Source organism: Alosa alosa, chromosome 9 (genome assembly GCF_017589495.1).
Source record: "Alosa alosa isolate M-15738 ecotype Scorff River chromosome 9, AALO_Geno_1.1, whole genome shotgun sequence".
Lineage (NCBI taxonomy): Eukaryota > Metazoa > Chordata > Actinopteri > Clupeiformes > Clupeidae > Alosa > Alosa alosa.
In genome coordinates, this window is record NC_063197.1 from 3,972,230 (window position 1) to 3,992,677 (window position 20,448).

At 45.1% G+C, this 20,448-nt stretch overlaps 1 protein-coding gene across 9 annotated transcripts; it reads right to left on the reverse strand.

The window, feature by feature from the left end:
* Positions 1 to 26: 26 nt before the first annotated feature.
* Positions 27 to 18,559, reverse strand: dock7 (dedicator of cytokinesis 7; the record flags this gene model as incomplete). Of its 9 annotated transcripts, XM_048253707.1 has the most annotated exon segments (30): positions 27 to 607; positions 693 to 712; positions 1,483 to 1,650; positions 1,804 to 1,910; positions 2,189 to 2,332; positions 2,632 to 2,868; positions 3,106 to 3,195; positions 3,279 to 3,404; positions 7,022 to 7,036; positions 7,686 to 7,817; positions 8,073 to 8,216; positions 8,548 to 8,740; positions 9,013 to 9,113; positions 9,284 to 9,442; positions 10,053 to 10,205; positions 10,369 to 10,503; positions 10,767 to 10,863; positions 11,249 to 11,305; positions 12,729 to 12,746; positions 13,476 to 13,572; positions 14,529 to 14,688; positions 15,272 to 15,454; positions 15,847 to 16,001; positions 16,086 to 16,255; positions 16,499 to 16,638; positions 16,840 to 17,007; positions 17,210 to 17,323; positions 17,541 to 17,681; positions 17,797 to 17,892; positions 18,470 to 18,559. In XM_048253707.1, coding segments are annotated over 29 exon segments (3,606 nt in total), but the record flags the coding sequence as incomplete, so codon positions are not given.
* Between the last annotated feature and the right edge of the window lie 1,889 nt (positions 18,560 to 20,448).

Below are 20,448 nucleotides of genomic sequence, written 5' to 3' on the forward strand. Positions count from 1 at the left end.
ATTTTGTCAGTTAAAGAGAACACCAGTACAGACATTAAAATTTATTTAGTAAAATATTTAAAGTAAACAAAAGCTACATAAAACAATTCAAGGATGTTTGAAACAGTACCCTATTTTCTTTTTTTCTTTTCTTTTTTTAACAAATGCAGTACCAGTAACTTAAAAAAAGATGATGAACCGTCATGATAAATAGTGGTACATTTTCTTAGCTTGTTGTCATTTTGGATTAAATAGTAAACTTTCAAGTTGTACAATGTCTAATAAAATGCATCGGAACACAGTTTAAAAAATAAAAAGTGCACACAGGAAATTTAATCCAGATTTTGACACATACCGTACGCTGTAAAAATCCATTTTCAGTTCCAATGATTTCGTAACAGAACGTTTTTGTAAACGAAAAAGGTATTGGAATGACGTACCAATGTTAAACACAAGCTCCCCCCCCATCCTCCCTATGCAGGAACACTGAATTTTCTCAAGGGCCGTTGATATTTACAAACAAATAAATTATCCTTTTCTTCATGTGCACAAGCCATCTCCTTTCCTTTTCTTCATGGTATTTGTTCACATCTCGAGTTTACGAAGACTCATTCGACTGAAGGAATCTCTGTAAAAGACATGAGGACAATTATTTCACACAGGATCCAGCTTCTCAACAAGGGCCATTACATGAATTCCTTCAGGGCCACTACCTTGTCAAGTTGTCCTTTTGCTGCATGGTAAAAGGAGCAAAGGAAAAGATGAAATGGGTTTGCCGGAGGGTAAAGCAGTGAGTAAGCAGGTGAAGCTTGCCAGAGGAGAAGGCAGTCTGTCTACTCAAACTGATCTAGCACTCAAACACAAGGTCTTTACTGGCTTAATGAAACCCCTGTAGCACAGCTAGCTGCATATGAAAGACGGAAAAGAAGTGCCAAATCAAATGTTTTTTAAACCCCATTAGTCATCGTTACTGAAGTCTTGCTGTATTAGAGTAATTAAAATGAATTGATATATTTAGTAAAGCGAGGATTTACAACTTGCTCATGTTTGGATTGTCAGTGACACCCTATTCATATTCCACCCAAGTTATATTCCTGTTTTAATTATCAAACTCCTGGCATATCACAGGATACAAACATAGCTGTTGTGCTTGCCATAGCATAATCTTTGGTGGGGAGGATATTTAATTTGCAAATCTAATCTGACAACTCAGCACTTAAACACAAAGTGACTGCTTGAACACTGGCAGCTGCAGAAATGCATAAACGTGCATGGATCAATTTAAGGTGGAGTCTGGTTTGATTTGGCATAAAGCATCATACTAGTGATGATAGTAGAATTAAAAGCCATGCAAGGGACAAAACACTAAAGTCAGAGACTTCTTTTCGATGTTGTCCCTAGTCTAATGAGTTGATGGATTCTGTAGCCTGCGTTTCTGAGATGCACTCTGGAACTGACTTGTGGGAGTTGACCTGCGTTTCTGAGGTGCACTCTGGAACTGACCTGTGGGAGTTGACCTGCAGCACAGGCTTATAGAGCTGAGGGATCTTCCTGTTGATGAGGGGCTGCAGAGCCTCCTTCAGTCTGTGGTAGTTCCTCTCCAGCTCCCGCTGATACTCCTTCTGGTCAGGACCAATCAGGCTCTTGTTTTTGCGAAGGGCGTCTTCACACCTGAGAAGGGTTGACAATTAGAAGTCATTGTAAAAAGAGTTCTGTTAAAGAATTCAAGGAGATTCTGAAACATGCAGAAATGAGGCTGAATTTGGATGACTAGAATCCAAAAAAGTTGGAGAGGAATAACGGTATTCGAGGCTGCCGTGTTACCTCTTTGTAAAATCTTTGAAGCAAAGGCGAAGCTTATTATGGTGTCTGTAAAGCTTAGGGTCACTTGGGATTTCAGACAGGAACACCTGGGCTACCTCCAGCGGTCCCTAGAAAAGACAACAGGAAATACAGGTCACTCTTCAGCAGCCCTGCTTCACAGGTCGACAATTTTTTTCTTTAATGTCAACAAACAGGCTAACCACTGCAGCTTACATGCACTACATCATTTTTCTCATCATAACAGAACTTGATCTTCATTTTTATCCAACACCAAGAAAGACCCAAGTAAAATACTCTCCAGCATGAGCTCAGATAAGAGGAAGGCTCAAGCAGCAGTAGAAATAGCTATGCCACTAAGCAAGTCAAATACAATGAATGACCTGACCTGATTGACTGTGGTGCCTACAGATCCTTGAAGCACCATCTGCAACATCTTAGCGTCTGCTGGATCTTGGTGGGTGGCAAAAGCCAGCTCCTGGGTCTTCTTCTGCATGTCCTCGATGGCCACCTCTATTGGCATGGAGATGATCTGGGGGACACCACAGTCATTTGATACGGTAGCAAATCACGTGTGCAGGAAATAAGATTCTCAGAGAGGTCAATTCAGTGTGAAGTGTGAGGGCATGCTTGTAAAAAAAACGGCTTAATTTTAACGTGTGCACAGGATGCAGGTTGTAGAAATACAATGTATGATAGTCTGTTTTGGGTGAAAGCAACAGCAAAATAAACATGATCGCAGTAGACTGTAGGTGCAGTAGGTGTGTGTGTGTTTAGTAGTTTGGGGTAAAAGCAGGAGCGGTTGCTCATGGAACCGAGTGTGAGGCCTACCTCTTCCTTGTGGATGATGTTGATGCGGGTCTTGATGTAGGGGAAGGCGTGGGAGGTGGTGAGGATGGTCTTGCGTTTGTACTGCTCATGCAGGTCACCATGCGCGCGTCCGTCCAGCGTGAAGGGTGTGCAGTAGACAAAGCGCCGCAGGTTGTAGTTCTTGTCAAAGTACGTGATGCGGTCCTTCATCTCGTAAGTATCGAAGTAGGGCTCTACATAGGTAATCTGGACGAAAGCCTGGTGAGTACACAAGGGTGGGACAGTTGGACATTAAACAAATCAATGTACAAATGTGACCGTACTCTGCACCCACACAATTGATCATTTTCATGAACACCAAGCATAATCACAGAATAATGGACCCCCGAAGAGTGTGCTTCAATCTTGGCTGTACAATCAAATGCAGTTTACCAAACATATCAGGGGCCACAGCAATAGGTCTACTTTGGCACCTTGAGAAAGCCACTTGCTTACTTTGTTGGGATCCAATTTGCACTTGTCCACAGGGTTGGAATCCTTAATGACTTCAACTTGGTCTTCTCCATACCTTTCCCCATAGAAACCCTGAATGTGACAAAGGGAAGACAACTGTCAGTATCTTAGGCCACACACAAATCCACACCCACACAAACTTGGAAATTATTTACCTCAAGTCTATGTGAGATTTCTGCCAGCTTAGTGATAGCTGGTTCTTTGTACACAAACTCCTGCTCATCCAAGTCTCCAAATTTAGAGCCATAAAATCCGACTCTAAAGTAAGTCCCAAACATCCTCTTTCCATCCTACAAAAGATGAATAGAATTAGTAACAGTTCAACATCAACAGAAATTATGTACCAACACTTGCCTCACATCCAAACAATCTGCATCCTTGAACAGAAATAAAGAGATTGTGATGGCTATGACGCAATAATTGTGTAGAGAAAATAAAGGCCATGTTTGCTCAGGAGCAAATTGCACAAGCTAATGTAAACACTGCAAAGAGAGTCTAATAAACAATGCAAACATTTACACAGACTGCACTGAATATCACCATTTGACCCTACAGCTGACACATTATGAAACATCTACATCTACAACTAATTAATAGTTTTGTGTGCAGGGGCTCAAAAATGCAATAGCAACAATAAGAAAACTGGAAAAAAGATTGCAAGTTCAATATACTAAATATATGAATGCGGTCTGCTAATGTAGCTCTAAAATACAACATGATGTGAAGTATCTCTTCACTTAAAATATTTCTAGATATTTCATGTGCAATGAATACATTAAATAATATACAATAACATGTTTTCATATATATTGTATGTTTTCAATCCATTTATTCCCATTGATCAAGGTCTAAAATAGGGGATATATCAAACGCCCAGGATAATGTCATTTCATAAAAGTTGTTTTTCAAAAGTACCTTTTGTTGGATAACCAAAATATCATACAGAACCTTTAATCATTTGCCAGAAAATGGCATATAACACAATTTGTCAAAAGTGAGAACCATGTGGTAGCTATAGCTCCATGTAGATATTTGACTTCATGCATTTTATGTTTAACTGTACGGATACGGAGTGTGTCTTATAAACCCAGTAAAGTATTTAAACCCAGTAAAGTATTATATGCTATGGCTACATCACCACTATCACCATCAACGCTCAATATTTACAGTGCCTTAGACATTTTGAAAGCCCACATGACTAGGTTGGATAAACTGCTTGCAGTTAAAATACAGCCAATGTTTTTTTGCAAATCAAACATGATGATCTCTAAAATACAGTTCAGTTGAGTAAGCTATCTAAAAACATTTTCTTTTAAAGAGGTGCTTCTTAATTTAACTTCGTAATATAATGCATCAGGTCTGGTATGTATTCAGAGTAGGAGCTTTACATACTCCTACCAACTGCCTTTACACTGGTACAGTAAGGACATGAAAAAAAGTCCACACACCAATCACGCCCAAGCAAATGTCTTTTTTTAACCCGTGACATTTCGGGACAAGGGAAGGGCTTGCCCTGAAACATCACAGATTAAAAAAGACATTTTGAGAGCAATTGGTGTGCAGACTTTTCTTTACAGTTACTACTTTTGTTTTGACCCAGCACCCAGTTCAGACTGTTTGGATATGCGTGCTTGCTGGACAGTAAGAACACGACCCATGGCCTCCAGGAGAAATTGTAACCCTGAACTCCTGGTGAACGACACTGCCATTACTCTGGGCACTGGGCCACAGTGGGCCTCAACCAACAGTCAATGTATGTACTGTGGTGACCCTCTCTTTCCTCATCATTCAAGTTCCAGGAAAAACATCTCCAGTGCTCATCTAGTAGCAAAGGCCATCATGTAGCCTGATCTAGGTGCTGAATGCAGCCGAAACAAACTATTTCTGCTGTTCCACATCATGCATCATCATGATCTACGGAGGAATTTCTCTGTTTACACTAAAGGAGCTGATGAGACAGAACCTAATGCACAGCGTGTGACAGATACTAACTCACAGAGAGAGAGAGAGAAAAGGGCAACAAAAAGAAGTGAAATAAGAATGTGTAAGGCATAGAGAAAATAATAATAGTCTTCTCTCCAAAACAGTTGACTGTTTAGACAGTGTGATCTTTGTTGCACAGCAACCAAAGCTTCACTGCTACCAGAATGAAGTCAGATTGGATGTCTGCCTGTTTCAAATCATTACGATGCAACAGCGTACAATGCCCAGTAGGGGGCAGCCTGCCAGTCAGGAGCTATGTGGGACAGGAGTGAGGTTTGTGTATGTGCAGTGCTCTGTGCCAACGTGGTGTGGAGACAGGATGTTTACAGTGAGGAGGAAGAGGTAGAGGACTTTTGTGATGTGTGGCAAAACAGAATTGTTTAGAACGGAGTCAAACTTGGTCCAAAAGACCTGTGGATCTAATTCAAGCTTCTCATGCCATTCAGGCTGGCCAGTGCATTTGCCCTTACGCCAGCAGCTGTGTCATTTGGCTCAGCTCTAAACTGGTTTATTGCAGTTCCCCCGAATCAAACCCAGACAAAAATAAACCTCAAACTAGAAACTTACCACAACACATAATAATTAAAGTGGGAGGAGGGGGGTCAGCAACCAGGGAAATCAAGAGGAGAAAACAGAACACATTTTAATCAGGGCCAGAAACTTCACACACACACACACACACACACACACACACACACACACACTTCAGCACTTTCACCACACCACATATGATTCATACACATAATCCACCCAAGAAAAACTCACACACACTCTCTCTCTCTCTCTCTCTCTCTCACACACACACACACATCACATCCCATAAATGCAAATGAACCAAATTCCACAAGCCCAGAAAAACAGACAAACCCAGTGTAAAGGACTCACACACATGCAGTGAGGAACGGGTAGCAGGCAGGGGGGAGGGAAGGGGAAATTAACGGGATCAGAGAGGATGGGAGGGGGATTGCCCCCCCTGCCCCCCCCCCAAACAACAAACAAACAACAAACAAACAAACAAACAAACAAACAAACAAACAAACAGGGTTTTGCTAGATTCATTCCAGGGGTAATCAGGAGTGCGAAGGAAGGGAGGGAGCATACCAATGTACCGGTCATGCAATAAACCATGAGCAACTTAAGATCAGAAATGAATAGCTGGTCACACATGAGCAAATGAAAACTCAGGGGTCGATTTAGTCTCCAAAACAATGTCCAAAGTAAACAATACAAAACGAACCCATAACTATGTGTCTGTCAAATCAAATAATTCTGTTGAGGATAATAGTGGCATGCTCCAACAGGACTTGAACACTAAAAGAAAACCCCAGCTGCATTATTTAAAATAACATCTGATTTTATCTGTGCTGTCAGCCTATTTACCTTTAGTGTTGGACTGCATGGAGTGTGTGTGTGTGTCAGTGTGCACCTACAGTAGTGTGTCTCGTGCTTAAATCGAACCCTGTGCTGGATGATGGATGAGAGGGGGAGCAGACGCTGCCAGCGCAGAGGAGAGATGGATGGAGGTGGAGGTGAAGAGAGTGTGAGATGGAAGGACTCAGAAGAAGAGACGGAGAGAGAGAGAGAGAGGAGGAGGAGACAGCCAGTCATTAGTGTCACACTCAGGTTCCCATGCATGGCCTGCCAAAACCAGTACGTTAAAACATGGACGGTCCTTTAAGAGGCAAAGGAAGAAGAGCATGAGAGAGAGAGAGAGAGAGCAGAGTGAGGAGACAAGACGGAGAGAGATGGACGGTACAACAACGGACGGCCAAAAGAAAATGCAAACAACAAAACAAACAAGACAAGTGTCGTCCGTCCAAACGGGTTAATGAACTGGATTGAGAGCAGAGAGCCACAGAGACTGCCCATGGCTAGCACATATGGGCCAAGCAGGAGCCGTGATGACCACACCTACCTCCCAGCCCGTACTCTGTGTAACGGAGAGAATACAGTGACAAGAATCAACACACAGGGTCACAAACACACACCAGTGCACCAGTGCAGGGACTCTAGCGCAGCGCTAGCTTCCACAAACCCACTGCGGGTTTGTCTTCAAATGTCTCTCCCGCTAAGACAGGCCCAGGCTACCTGAGCACCCACCATGCAGAAACAGAGCCCACATCAGCTAAAAGTCCAAGTGATGTGCAAGGCGTCTCTTCTGCCTTACGAGAGGCCTGAGGACCTTATGAGATAGCCAAGTAGCATGCAAAGCACTCTGCACAGTCACTTCACAGAATGACCCACTAAGGTTGTTACATGAAGGGAATGTACGGCATGTGTGTTAGGGTGATGTGTATTCAGCAATATATATATACACATTACACAGCTTTTGATATTGTGTCATTGTGTTTATGCGGTCAACTTTGGGTGAGGTTTGTGTCTCTGTGTGTCTGTGTCTGGGTCTGTGTGCGTGCGTGCATATGTGTGTGCGTTTGTGTGTGCGTTTGTGCGCACTCATGCAAGTATCTGTGTGTGCTTCTCTGGAAGTGAGGGGAAAAAAAGAAGACACAGCCAGTGGTTGTGTTTAAGTTGAACTACCAGAGTCAGAGAGAGGGGGCATAATGATTCAGGAGATTTACCTGGTGGACAATTTTGCTAAAGGCTTCCTGCAGTTTACCATGAATGGTAGCTAGCTTCTTGGCATCTCTGTTGGCTTCATGTATGGGTATAAGGACCTTATACACCTCATTCACAGCCTCATACATGCCAGCCTGGGAAAAGAGGAGATAAATCAGAGTGTTAGAACCAGCAATGTAGTCTGTCTATCAGTATAGGAAAATCAATCATAGCAGAACGAATGGGAACCTAACACAAAAATGAACTGTCTGGGTTAAACAAGAATAGAATAACACATGTAGAGGCCACAGTGCTCAGAACTGCACCATACACAGACTAACAGAACACAGGAACTTATGCACACACGCATACACACACAGAGGAGGAATCGGTAGCAATGGCTTCCTCACCATGGAGAAGGAGGCAGCAGCCTGCTCCAGCAGCCCCACCAGGCCAACCTCAGTGAAGTATTTCCCAGAGCAGATGCCCTCTTCATCAGGCGACACCACGTCGTCAGACACGGCCGACTCCTCCAGCACGTTGGAGGAGATGTTCTGTGATGGAGGAAGCATATGAAGACCTTCACTCCACACCATCCCTTACAGTATATACCCTCTGGGAACTCTTAATCTTGTAGAACTGAAATTAAGTCATAGCAATAGCATTTTATCATCATGGCATTTCTATGAATGAATACTTAATATCAAGCGAGATCAAGAGTAGATCTTGTGAGGAGTTAGCTTGCATTTCAGATTTGTATTGGCTCACTACCCCCCAGCCTAGTAAATACATTTCAGCACATAAATATAACTCTTGGCAATGTACAGTTCTTCTTAGGAACAGCTTGGCCACAGCCAAGCACCCCAGTGGCAGGTGTCCTCTCACCTGGAAGGTGACACAGCCCACAGGCAGGTACTTGCGGTCCTCCAGCATGCTGAGGTACTCTGCCACCAGGGCGGCGCTGTGCACCAGGCACTGGGCAGCCTCGGCGTGATTGTTGCGCTCTGAGTGTTTGCCAGCCATGTTCTGCAGCCATGTCAGACGCAAGTCTGGAGACGTCTGGTAACCCTTGGCAATTCTGCCCAGAGGCAAAAAACACATTCATCATCCAATGCATAATGTACTGTATAACTGCATAATATACATGTCCTAACTTCTGTTTTACATGCCCATACATAATTGTGGATGTACATGTGTGATGTTATGTACGTTATACATAGAAATAATACTAGATGAATGGCGGCATGGTAAGTCATCTATGGACAGATGTATGTGATCTCGGATGGAGGTCATCTACTATGTAGTAGGCCCAGAAACTGTACCTAGAGAAATTGCACTGCCCCTACAGACCTGTACATGAGATCTATGAGCATCTCTGGGTCTTCCTGGTGCTCCTTCATCTTCACCGTGTCTGACAGGATCATATGCAGGTTAAATACCAAGTCTTGAACCTGAAACGCACACAAAATAAGGGATGATGTCGGTTACAAGAGAAAGTTGGCTTCCTGAACACTGGCTGTTGCAACAGCATAGTGCAAAACAGCCTCTTTGTCTACTAGCCAGAGTGTTGTTTGTGTTGTCTGTGAAGGCTGAAGGTCTGGTCTTGGAAGAGTTGGCCCACCTGGTCTGGGAAGGTGGTCTCTCTGAGCTCCAGGTCCTCCTCAGCGTAGGTCAGGATGGTCTTCAGTGAGCGCCGCAGAAACTCCTCGTTGAAGTTCTGAGACGTGCCCACCAGAGAGGACAGAGACATGGTCACCTGCATCTTCACCCTAGCAAAGTTCTGCAGGAGAAAACACAGACAGACACACAGACAGACAGACAGACAGACAGACAGACAGACAGACAGAGACAGATAGAGTTTAGAATGGATGCTTTACATGGGAAGCAGAGGACTATATGGGTATGAGAAATTCACAAGCAGATCTGAGATTTTGAAAAGAAGAAAGAGTAGAACCTCTTACACATAAGACTTCCACACAGACGTACACATTCATACACAAAACACTCTCACACATACACACACACACACACACACACACACACACACACACACACACACACACACACTTGTACGTGCATAGCATAACCAACAGTCATAAATTCTTAAATCATCCTTCTGGGACAAGTGGTAAATAAATTATTGAAAGCCAAGGCAGAGGATCAAGACTTGAAAAGACTTTCTGGGAGGAAAAACAAGTCTATGTGACCGTGCTGTGTTACTCCATCAAGATCAAAGGTGTGTATGATCTCTTGGGGCAAGCACAGCGAGGTGTTGTCTGTTTGTACATATCAATGCATCAGTGTTTTAGTGTGTGTGTTGTGTATGTGTGTGTGTGTGTATATGTTTGTATGTGTGTGTGTGTGTGTGTGTGTGTGTGTTGTCCTCTCACATTGCCAATCTCAAAGTTCTGCCTCATGAGCAGGTAGAGCGAGGCACTGGCGTGAGCGCGAATGGTGCTGATGCTGCTGCTGCAGCTCCTCAGGAGCCTCAGACACAGGTCAGCACACTGCTCCGTCTCCTCCTCAAACAGCAGCTCCGGGAACTAACAGAGAGGGAGAGAGAGAGAGGGAGAGAGAGAATGGGAGAAAGAAGTGACCGCAAAAGAGAGGCAGGGGGAGAGGGAGGAGAGAAATGTATTACAATGGAATGCACTGAAGACCATCTCTGCACTAAGAGGCTGATGACTCATGAACTGTGGCGCCCACCTTGGACACGAGTGCTCTCTGTGTGGCGAAGCAGTGCTGCAGGTAGAGGGCGCTCTGGTTGCAGGCCATGCTGTGCAACAGCACCTTCAGCACCCCTCCCAGGATGCTCTCCTTCGACTCGGTCACCGACACCGTCTGGCAACACACACTAGACTTAGGCAGACTATTCCTCCAAAATAATGCAGTTCCTAGTTATTATTAGACTTTTGTTTCAAAGATTAGCTTGCAGTGGCATACATCAGTTACAAGTTACAAGGGAGTCAATCACTTGTCAGTTGTCAGTGGAGAGACACATTTTCTGACAAGACCAGCTTGATCGTTCATCAGCACCTCATTATTTCCCACATTCATCTAATCCATGCAGGAAGAGGGTGATGGTGCCGGCTTTTCATCCGTACCTGGACGATGATCTCCAGCGTGTCCAGGATGATGAGGTTGGCCTCTGTCGCCAGATTCCCATCAATGAGCGCTTCATGCTCAAGCTCCGCTCGCGTCCTGTAACACACACACACACACACACACTGATCCCTTGTGTTTTTCTAGAGCACTAGGGCAGTGGGAAGCTCTACTGCGAGGACACCTTGAATGCAAACACATTGCACACAGTTCAGCATTCAAGCCATTGGACAGAACAGAGAAGCCTTTTGTGTCCAACAGGAAATTAGTTATCGCTGCAGGCAGCTATGATGCCCAAATAAACACTCTATTACTGAGATGGATACAGGCTAAGATATCACATGCTGTGGCTGCTATTGTCTGTAATAAGTTATCCAGAAGGACAGGTCAACTGTGGTAGAGCACAGGCGATGACATGGTTAGGAAGGGAATGGCTGCACTATGAAGTTAATGTAAAGAGCACGGATGGTGTCAGCTTACACACCTAGCTGCTAACAAAGGCTCCTGGCTCCTCCCAGAGCGAGGTAGGGTGTCTCTAAACCTGCACGACACACAACACTTGCACACTCAAACACACACACGTGCACGCACAAGCCTACCGGCACGCACATCTCCAGCATCTGGGATGCTGTTAGGGTGAACACACACCCCCTCACAAACACACACCCCAACATCAACCCAATCCTGAGCAGCCCAGCATTGCCTTGCTTAAGGAACCCACCATTAGGAAGCAGGGACCCAGGGTCCAGGAACGGTGTTAGGGCAAAGGTCAGGAAGAGATGCTAAAGGACTCTAGGGAAGGATGCCCAGCTCTACTCCTGCAGACCCGCGGGTAGGGTGTGGGTCAGCTGTCTGACCTGACAGGAGTGAGATGGGGCATCCCACCAGCGCTAGCTTACGCTGTCGGACAAATGAAGAGAGCGGTAACAGAGGGGACTCCTTGGAACATATCTCAGTGGAGAGTACCAGGAGCCTAACACACACACACACACACACACACACACACACACAGGACAAGTGCTATATGGGTCTCTCTGAGGATGGGATGAAGGAGGAGAAAGCAAGCCTGTTATCAAAAGCACATTGCAGGCTAGAGATGTGATTGCTGTAGATATGGACCATGGTCACTTTCATTTCAGAGGACAAACTACAGGGGACTGTTGTATCATTATGGCCAGGCTACACTACCACGTCTACCAAGGGTGCTATCTAACAGCTTTTTGAACTTCTTAAAAAATACAAGAAAAAAGATATTCGCACACTGTCTTACGTGCTATGAGTGCACTGCTTACATGCTACGAGTGCAGTTTAATCAGTAAAATGTTTTGACCGTTCAGGTCTTCATCATGTACATCCTGAGTGGCCGGAACATTGTACAGATTAAACTGCACCGGGAGCATAAGACACTGTGCGGATATCTTTTTATCTTGTTTTCCTTCGCATCGGTTAGTATCTGACACCTGTTGAAATATATAGATGTGCGTGCATTCCTACACTACAAAAATATAAATACGTCACATCTATGGGGGCACAGCAAAGGACTTGCCTGCTAGTTGACACTGTTTTGAAAAGGTATCTAAGAAACATGAAACCTGCAAGAAACTATTTATCCTTACGGACTTAGTGAACCTATGTATCTCCAACAGAATCACATACTGCATCCCAAACCAAGAGAGAAATTGACACACGGTAGAAATAGAAAGATGGAGAAATAAAAAGACAGGCCGAGAGGGAGTGTGAGGAGTGAGAGAGAGAGAGATGGGAAAGAGATGACTTTATTGAATATTAATCCCCATACGCTTAGCAGGCTAAGTCTTTTGGACACTGGTTAAACTGGAAGCACAACAGCACAACAAACACCATGAAGGCCAAACCAACCAACCCAAGCACCATGACGGGGGGGAGGATGGGGTCAGGGGTCAGGGGTCAGGGGTCTGGAAGCGGGACACTGCATCATACAATACCTGACTGATCTGTGGCTCCTACAGCACACAACACACATGGGAGAAAATAGTCAGACAAGTACAGCACACTCACCAAGAGAGTTCATACCCTGTGTGCTTTAACAAGATACAAATCATGTTTGTTTAAATGAGCCAGCAAACATCTGGTTCTGCATACTATTATCTATGGTCGTTCAATTGCTGTTTGTTTACTTATTTACATGTATGTGTTTATTTTCTTTCTAGCAAGGCCTCAGCTGGGATGTGGAGGTGCAAATGAGCTTCAATGACCAGAACTTAAGAGAGTTACAAGGATCAACAGAGCATCCATTGGAGTCTTCCTGGATAGTGGAGTCCAGATCCACTGGTTTGCAGTGCTACTTGTATAATACCTCGTGTACGTTTAGTTGGATTCATGGATTCTACTGAAATGCATATAATTAGCATAGCAGAATTCATGGATTCTACTGCAATACATTCATACACATTCGTGTGCACACTGCACAGGTGTGGGGCAAGTTTTGTGGGGCAACTCTTCTTATTTCACTCACACTTCAAAACATGGCTTCAAACATGTCTTTTTCACAGTAGCGTACTCTTAATAAGCATTATTCATCCATTTCTGAATGTGATACAATATTCTGTTGATCGTGAAGCTGAAATCTGACATTTCAGCGTCTTGTTAACCTGCACGTCTCACATGGTATAGACACACACACACACACACACACACACACACACACACACACACACAGAAACAGTCCATACTTGTCCATTTTTTCGCTGTTCTGCCTCCAGTGGGTCATGTCTTTCCTCCAGCGCAGGTTCTCCTGACTGCCAAAGGCACTGCCTGATGGACTCCGCTCTACGGGGAGGACAAGGACAGTGACCAGAGATAAAGAGGTAGATTAAGCCTGGAGATGAGACGTGAGCTATCGCAATCATAAGAAGGTAATACAGAGAGAGAAATCGTAACAAGATTGACAGGAGTTGCCCAACAGCCAGTCCCCTCCTCCCTGCACCCTTCTGAGTCGTGGACAAACAGATAGCAGAGCACCAGCAGGTAGTCTGCTCAGTGCATCAGACCTACAAACCCAGTTCCACACCGGCACTCTCCATGGTGCGCCCCTACAAGCTTTCAAACAAATATGGGCTGCAAACAGCAGTGTATGAAACTGGGTCAGGATTCCTCCTGTGAGGTGTGTGTGTGTGTGTGTGTGTGTGTGTGTGTGTGTGTTTTAATGTGCATTATCTTTGTTGGCATCTGTTTTAAAAACACATGAGTGTGCTGCATTCATTCCTTTGAAAGTATGAGGGGGTGTCCACACATTGGTGTGCATTCATATGTGACTGCAAATGTTGAAATATATATTGTGTGTGTGTGTCTGTGTGTGTGTGTGTGTGTGTGTGTGTGTGTGTGTGTGTGTGTGTGTGTGTGTGTGTGTGTGTGTGCACCAAGGTAGTTAAATACCAACCACTCCTAAACACCATCTCAGAGCTAGGCTATAGGTGCAGACTACTCGTATTCATATATAGTAGCCTAGGACACGTACACAGGTTGGTAGCAAGAGGGCTGCAACTACTTGGGATGGCCAAAGGGAGGGCTAAACAGCTTGCAAAGTACTGTGCCATCTCTGCTTTTATTGGCAGCCGCCACATATGGCGGAGACGTTGCTACTTACTAGGTTTGCATATGTATTGTACTGCATTCCTAATATTTGTGTCCCTGTACCATTTTCTTCATGTGGATATAAATAAATGGTTAAAATGTGTGTGTGTGTGTGTGTGTGTGTGTGTGTGTGTGTGTGTGTGTCCACTTACCCAGCTGTCCTCTGCTGCGTCGCACCATCTCCTGCCGTGCTCCTATGCTGCCCAGGATGGCCTCCTCCAGCTTGGCCTTCATGTCCTTGGACTTCTTGAAGGTCAGGCTGTTCATGCGCTCAAACGCTTTCTTACCCTGCATGGTGAACAGAACATGGGCCTGTATTTGTATGGAAGGGTTGGAGGTGGAGGTGGAGGTGGAGGTGGAATTGATGTGGAATGGATGAGCAGAAAACACACAGGAGTTACTTCACACATGCCACAAAAAGCACAAAGCCCACAAAGATGTGTGACAAGGCTGTGGTTAACACTGAACAGATGAACGATCCACTTTAAGTTCTATGAAATAACATGTTGAGTCACACAAAAACAACATGGTTAGTTTGGTTAGATTGTTAGAGGTTAACAATGAGGACAGCAAAGAGTTTCAAATGATGATTAAAGCACAGGCATTATTGTAGGGTTTAATGTGTATATTTCTGTCTGTGTGTGTAGGTATTTGTGTTTGTGTGTGTGTGTGTGTGTGTGTGTAGGTATTTGTGTGTTTGTGTGTGTGTTTGTGTGTAGGTATTTGTGTGTGTGTGTGTGTGTGTGTGTGTAGGTATTTGTGTGTTTTCTGTGTGTGTGTGTAGGTATTTGTGTGTGTGTGTGTGTGTGTGTGTGTGTGCGTGCGTGCTTGTGCGGGGGGTGGGTGGCGGGGGGTGGCCTACAGACAGTTGTAGAAGTGTAGTCCACTCTCTGACCTTGTACTCGAAGCAGGAGACGCAGAGGTAGAGCATGTCCAGCAGGCGGTTGAGCTGGGACACGGACAGGTCAGTGAACCACTTCTGCAGCACCATCTCGTCGGCGTTCTTCAGCACCCAGAGCAGGCAGATGAGCAGGCTGCGGCTGGACTCGGCCGAGAAGGTGCCGTGCTGCCGCGTGGCCTGGGGGAGAGGGGAGCGCCATGAAGCACAGCGCAAAGGACACAACGGAGACAGAGCACAGCCAGCACACGCTTCCCTTCCTCTAGTGTGCTCTCTGGATTGGCCTGAAGTCTCATTTGATTTGTTCAGGTTTCTTGGCTGATGCGCTCTCTCTGACAGGGTGTGTGCATGTGTAAGTGTGTAGGTGTGTAATAATAATAATAATAATAATAATAATAATAATAATAATAATAATATGATCTTTACCTTTTAAACTATTCTTTCACTATTGTTCTTTTATGCTTTTATTTGTTATTACTGTTTGCTTTTGTTTATGCAAAGCACATTGAATGACCTCTGTGTATGAAATGCGCTATATAAATAAACTTGACTTGACTTGGGTGTGTGTTTACCTGGGGATTCAGTAAGAAGCTGCTGGGCCTGGACATCTGGGGCACAGAGGTCCCAGCGATCGCCATGGCAACCGTCTGACTGATGAGACTGTTGCCCTCAACCTCTGGCTCCTCCCCTCCCGTTCCGCCCGGGCGACCCCATTGGTTGTGTGACTCTGAGGAGACAGGTTATGAAGGTCTCATTGTGTGTCATGGCCTGTACATTCTCAATGATATAACCCAAATCCAGCCTCACATACCAGTGAAGTCATGCAACTGGGGCAAAGTTTCCATGACGATTCCAATGAGTGGCAGGTAGAGCATAGCAACCCTGGCTTTGACCTCAGGGTCTGCGTACCGTGGGTCAGAGTCATGGCTGGACATCAGGTTGTGTACTACACTGATAACCTTCTTATGCAGACCAAACATCCTGAGACATAGACAGAGACATTAGCAATTATGTAAATAGTGCACTAAGAACGTATGCAATTACAAGATACATATAAAGCACATTTTAAAATTGTTAAAATATTTTTTATTCCTACCAATGAGCTGCACAACAAAGATGAAAACAGAAATGACTTATGGTCGTGGTCGCGCACACACACACGCACGCACGCACGCACAGATGGTACAAATGGGGTAGAGTGAAGACAGACTGGTGTGTACTGACCCTTCTGCTTCTGGGTCCAGTATGATGGCCAGCTCAGTGAGGGCGAGGCCAGCCAGATAGTGCTGCTCCCGGAATGGCACAGACAACTCAAACATGTTGGCAATCTTCTGGTCCTGCACGTGCGTGGAGAAGCCCGAGCTCTACGAGGGGGACAGGAGTACCGGAGCAACATGTTCAGAAGGGAAATCACAAACGCCTACAACAACTTCATCCATTTCACATATGTTTAGTCTACTGTTTAGGGAAGTCAAGGCTCAAAACAAATCATCAAGACTAGGATGGACCACAGAGGTTTGCACTGGAAGCAACCAGGGGAGTGTTCAGAGTCCTGTAGCTGTCACCTGGGACGTGGCGGAGGAGACAGATGGGGAAGGAGAGGCAGGTGGCGTGAGAAGACTACAGGGCAGGTTGAGGGTGACGTAGTGCTCGTGGCTGCACACGATGCGCAGGAAGTCTAGACGCAGGGACTCCAGAGTGGGGTTCTGGAGAGCGTACAGCTTAGTGGACACCTGGGAGAAAGGAAACGCAAGCAGAGTAAAAGATACTGGCAAAATGAATTGTGGCCTTTATGTATCCAATAACAAATGAGAATAAAATGCTACTTTATGAAAAGACTAAAAGTTATTTGTAATACACATAGTTTCAGGGAAAGATATTCTTTGGGAAAAGATCTCAACTAATTTCGCTGTTTGCCAGCCTCAGGTTAAGTACCTGTTTCCAGTAGGTCCTGATCAGGGTGAAGACGAAGCCGCGGTCCATGACGGACAGCAGGTCATTGAGGAAGAAGGCCAGGCTCATGTTGAGCCTCTCCACCAGCTCCAGATCCTGTCCACAGGGAAGCAAGAGATTCAAAGTGATGTCTAAATGTACAGACTGAAGAAATCTACACAATGGTGTTTTTTTCACAATACTGGATAGCCATACTGAAAATACAGTCCAATACAGACACAATACAGTAGTAGCTAATATAAAAAAACGTATATCAAAAATGCTAAAGTAGATAATGTCAACAGAGAAGTGCTTCAGACTCTCCTGTACTGACCTTTTGGAATCGGGAAACAATGTCACCGGCAATAGTGCTGACCAGGGCGGTGATGTCATCCATGAAGCGCTCAGGGAAACGATTCTTCCTGGGAGAGTCCAGGCGGTCAGTGAAGTACAGGTGGTGGATGATGCTCTTGACCTGAGGTAGGGACGGAACACCAAGAGGGGCGGCTTCAGCCTAACCACCTTCATCTGCACACATCACAGGATCTACAACTGAGCTCCGTCTATGCGAGGAAGGAGGGGGTTCTCACCATGAGCTCGAAGAAGAACCAGGCCTGTTGCAGCGCGCCCTCTCGGACACTGCCACTGCTGACCACCCACTGCAAGGCCAGCTCCTCATGGAAGAGCTGAGAGGGGGAGGGAAAGTGCGACGGAGAGAGAGAGAGAGAAACAAACCAACAGGACAAAGTCAGACACCACAAAATGGTGCCACTCCAAACATGAATGAGCCGACCAGTTTGGCTAAAAAAAATAAAAAAAACTCCATAATGTCGTAGCATTCTGCCTTATCTCTAACGACAAAGAAGGAAAACAATTTGGGGATTTTTTTTTTCAGCTGTATCTTGCTGCTGTAAAGCTCTGTACGGAAAGGGAAGTTTCATTACGGAAGACACGGTCACACACACGCACGCACGCACGCAAACACTCACACATTCATTCCAAATTGTTCATTCGGGCAGGGCAAAATGCATTCATACAAGGAGTGCACATTACATCAACACAATCATCAGAGAGCTGCATTCACATCAAGAGGCGGGGGCAGTCACCATCCAACAATACAGACCAAATACAGACCATCAGACTAAATACAAAGACCATCCAATCACAAGGCAGACATCCACAGACAGACAGGCGGGTGGGGCGGGTGTGAGGCGAGGGGGCGGGGCTGTGCTAGCTCCACCCCCGGCAGTGCGGGGTCTCTACCTTTTTGGTCGGCAACCGTCCTGTTAAAGTTTGCAAGAAACTGGCGCTCTCAGTGTGCGAGGACATGCGATTGCCACTGCGCTCCATGGCCTATGGGTGGGGATGAATGGAAGGGTGACACCAGATTAGTGAGGAGCACAGGAGCGTGTGGTGCCATCCTCTGCCAGAAAGACACACCCTCTCTCACACACACACAGGTGTATGTGCTTACACATACTCATGCATGTGTGAACACATTCATTCAAATATACACACACACACACACACACACACACACACACACACACACACACACACACACACACACACACACACACACACACACACAATCACACACACACACACAATCATACACACACACACACACACACACACACCAAAACATGACATAACAACACAACAGAGAACACATTTAACATTAACAGTGACACACCATGCACCTCTACCCTGTAAGGTTCTTTCTGTGTACAGAATTATCACTAAAGAATGACACTAAACGTCCACTAGATAAGCCCTTGAATGCTGGAAAGTGTACAGAATGTGTGAACCCTGCACTTCTGACTGATTTGGCACCAAAGGACACCCCTAGATACTGTGGCTCATTTCCAAGACATCTCCTCAAGATTCCAACTCCAACCAAAAAAAAACTAAAAAAGAAAGGTGCAATATATTTGCACAAATAAACTTAGGAAGCAGACTGATCTGTACCACCTATTTTCATTTGATTTCAAATGAGAAATGAATATATGAGGAGAACACTGCATAATACTGCCAGGCTGCTCTCCACTAACTGATAATGGCAACAATAGCATCCCCCCTTACCCCCAATGACTTTGAGAAGCTAGAGCTATACCCTTAAATAATAATCAGGAGAATACTTAAACAGTAAGATTGTCATCACAAACAGCCAACATGAGACGACAGCACAAAAGCAGCCATGACGCAAAGAGGACAAGGACAGACAGACACACACTCGCACAAACACACACACACACCCCAATCACACCCATACACAGACACACACACTCAGACATGCAGCATCTCATGTCATGCTCAACCCACAGTGAAATGATGTTAGTGAAGGTTGGCCATGCAATGACGTTAAAGATGGAGGGCTGGGATTGGAGAAGAGGATTTAGCAGACTAGTGATTAGAGGAAAGATGATGAGCAAATGAAAATGGGAGGATGGATAAGCCTCTGAACCGCCATCTTGGCTCTGCTGCTGCAGGCCCTGCTCTGTGCTCTGAACAGCCATCTTGGCTCTGCTGCTGCAGGCCCTGCTCTGTGCTCTGGGGGCCAGCTCTGCTTCATTAGGTGAGCACTCAAGACAGAAGTGCAGCGAGGGACTAAAATAACATCTGCTTCCTAACAGCTTCCTGGCACACTTCTGATAAGACTGACCAGACACCTTGATCCTGACCAAATTCACCATTTCAAATCAGATCAGTGTAGTTGTCAGCAGCAGTAGGTGCAATATTTTCAAACTGAAAAATGCGACTACCTTTTCACAGTAACAATATTACTCTGAAAGCTCATCTCTCCATCTATTGGCCATCTGTTCTGTACTTTGTAGTGCTGCATTAGAGCCATTTCCATCAGGATTCTTTTCTACATCCATTGTCTTTATTTTGGTAGCTATTAATATTAACAGTAACAGATAAAATTGAATCACTGTCAACAATTCTAATTCAGGCCACAATCTCTAATAGGCTACCGATAGTTCCTAATGGGCTCAGCAGGACCACCTGTGTGTGTGGTCATATGATAGCAATGCCTCTGAGTTGCCAGTGCACTAATCTGCTCAACAACTATGCCATTGGGATGCTTATTAGGCTGTTTGTGTGAAGTACAGTTTGAGTTGAACACAGCAGGAGGGCTAAATGCAATGGAACGCTGTTGCCACAGCTCATTCCAATTATTCCATCCCAGCAGCTGGAGTTGGTCTCTCAATTAATATTTGATTAAGTGTGCAGTCATC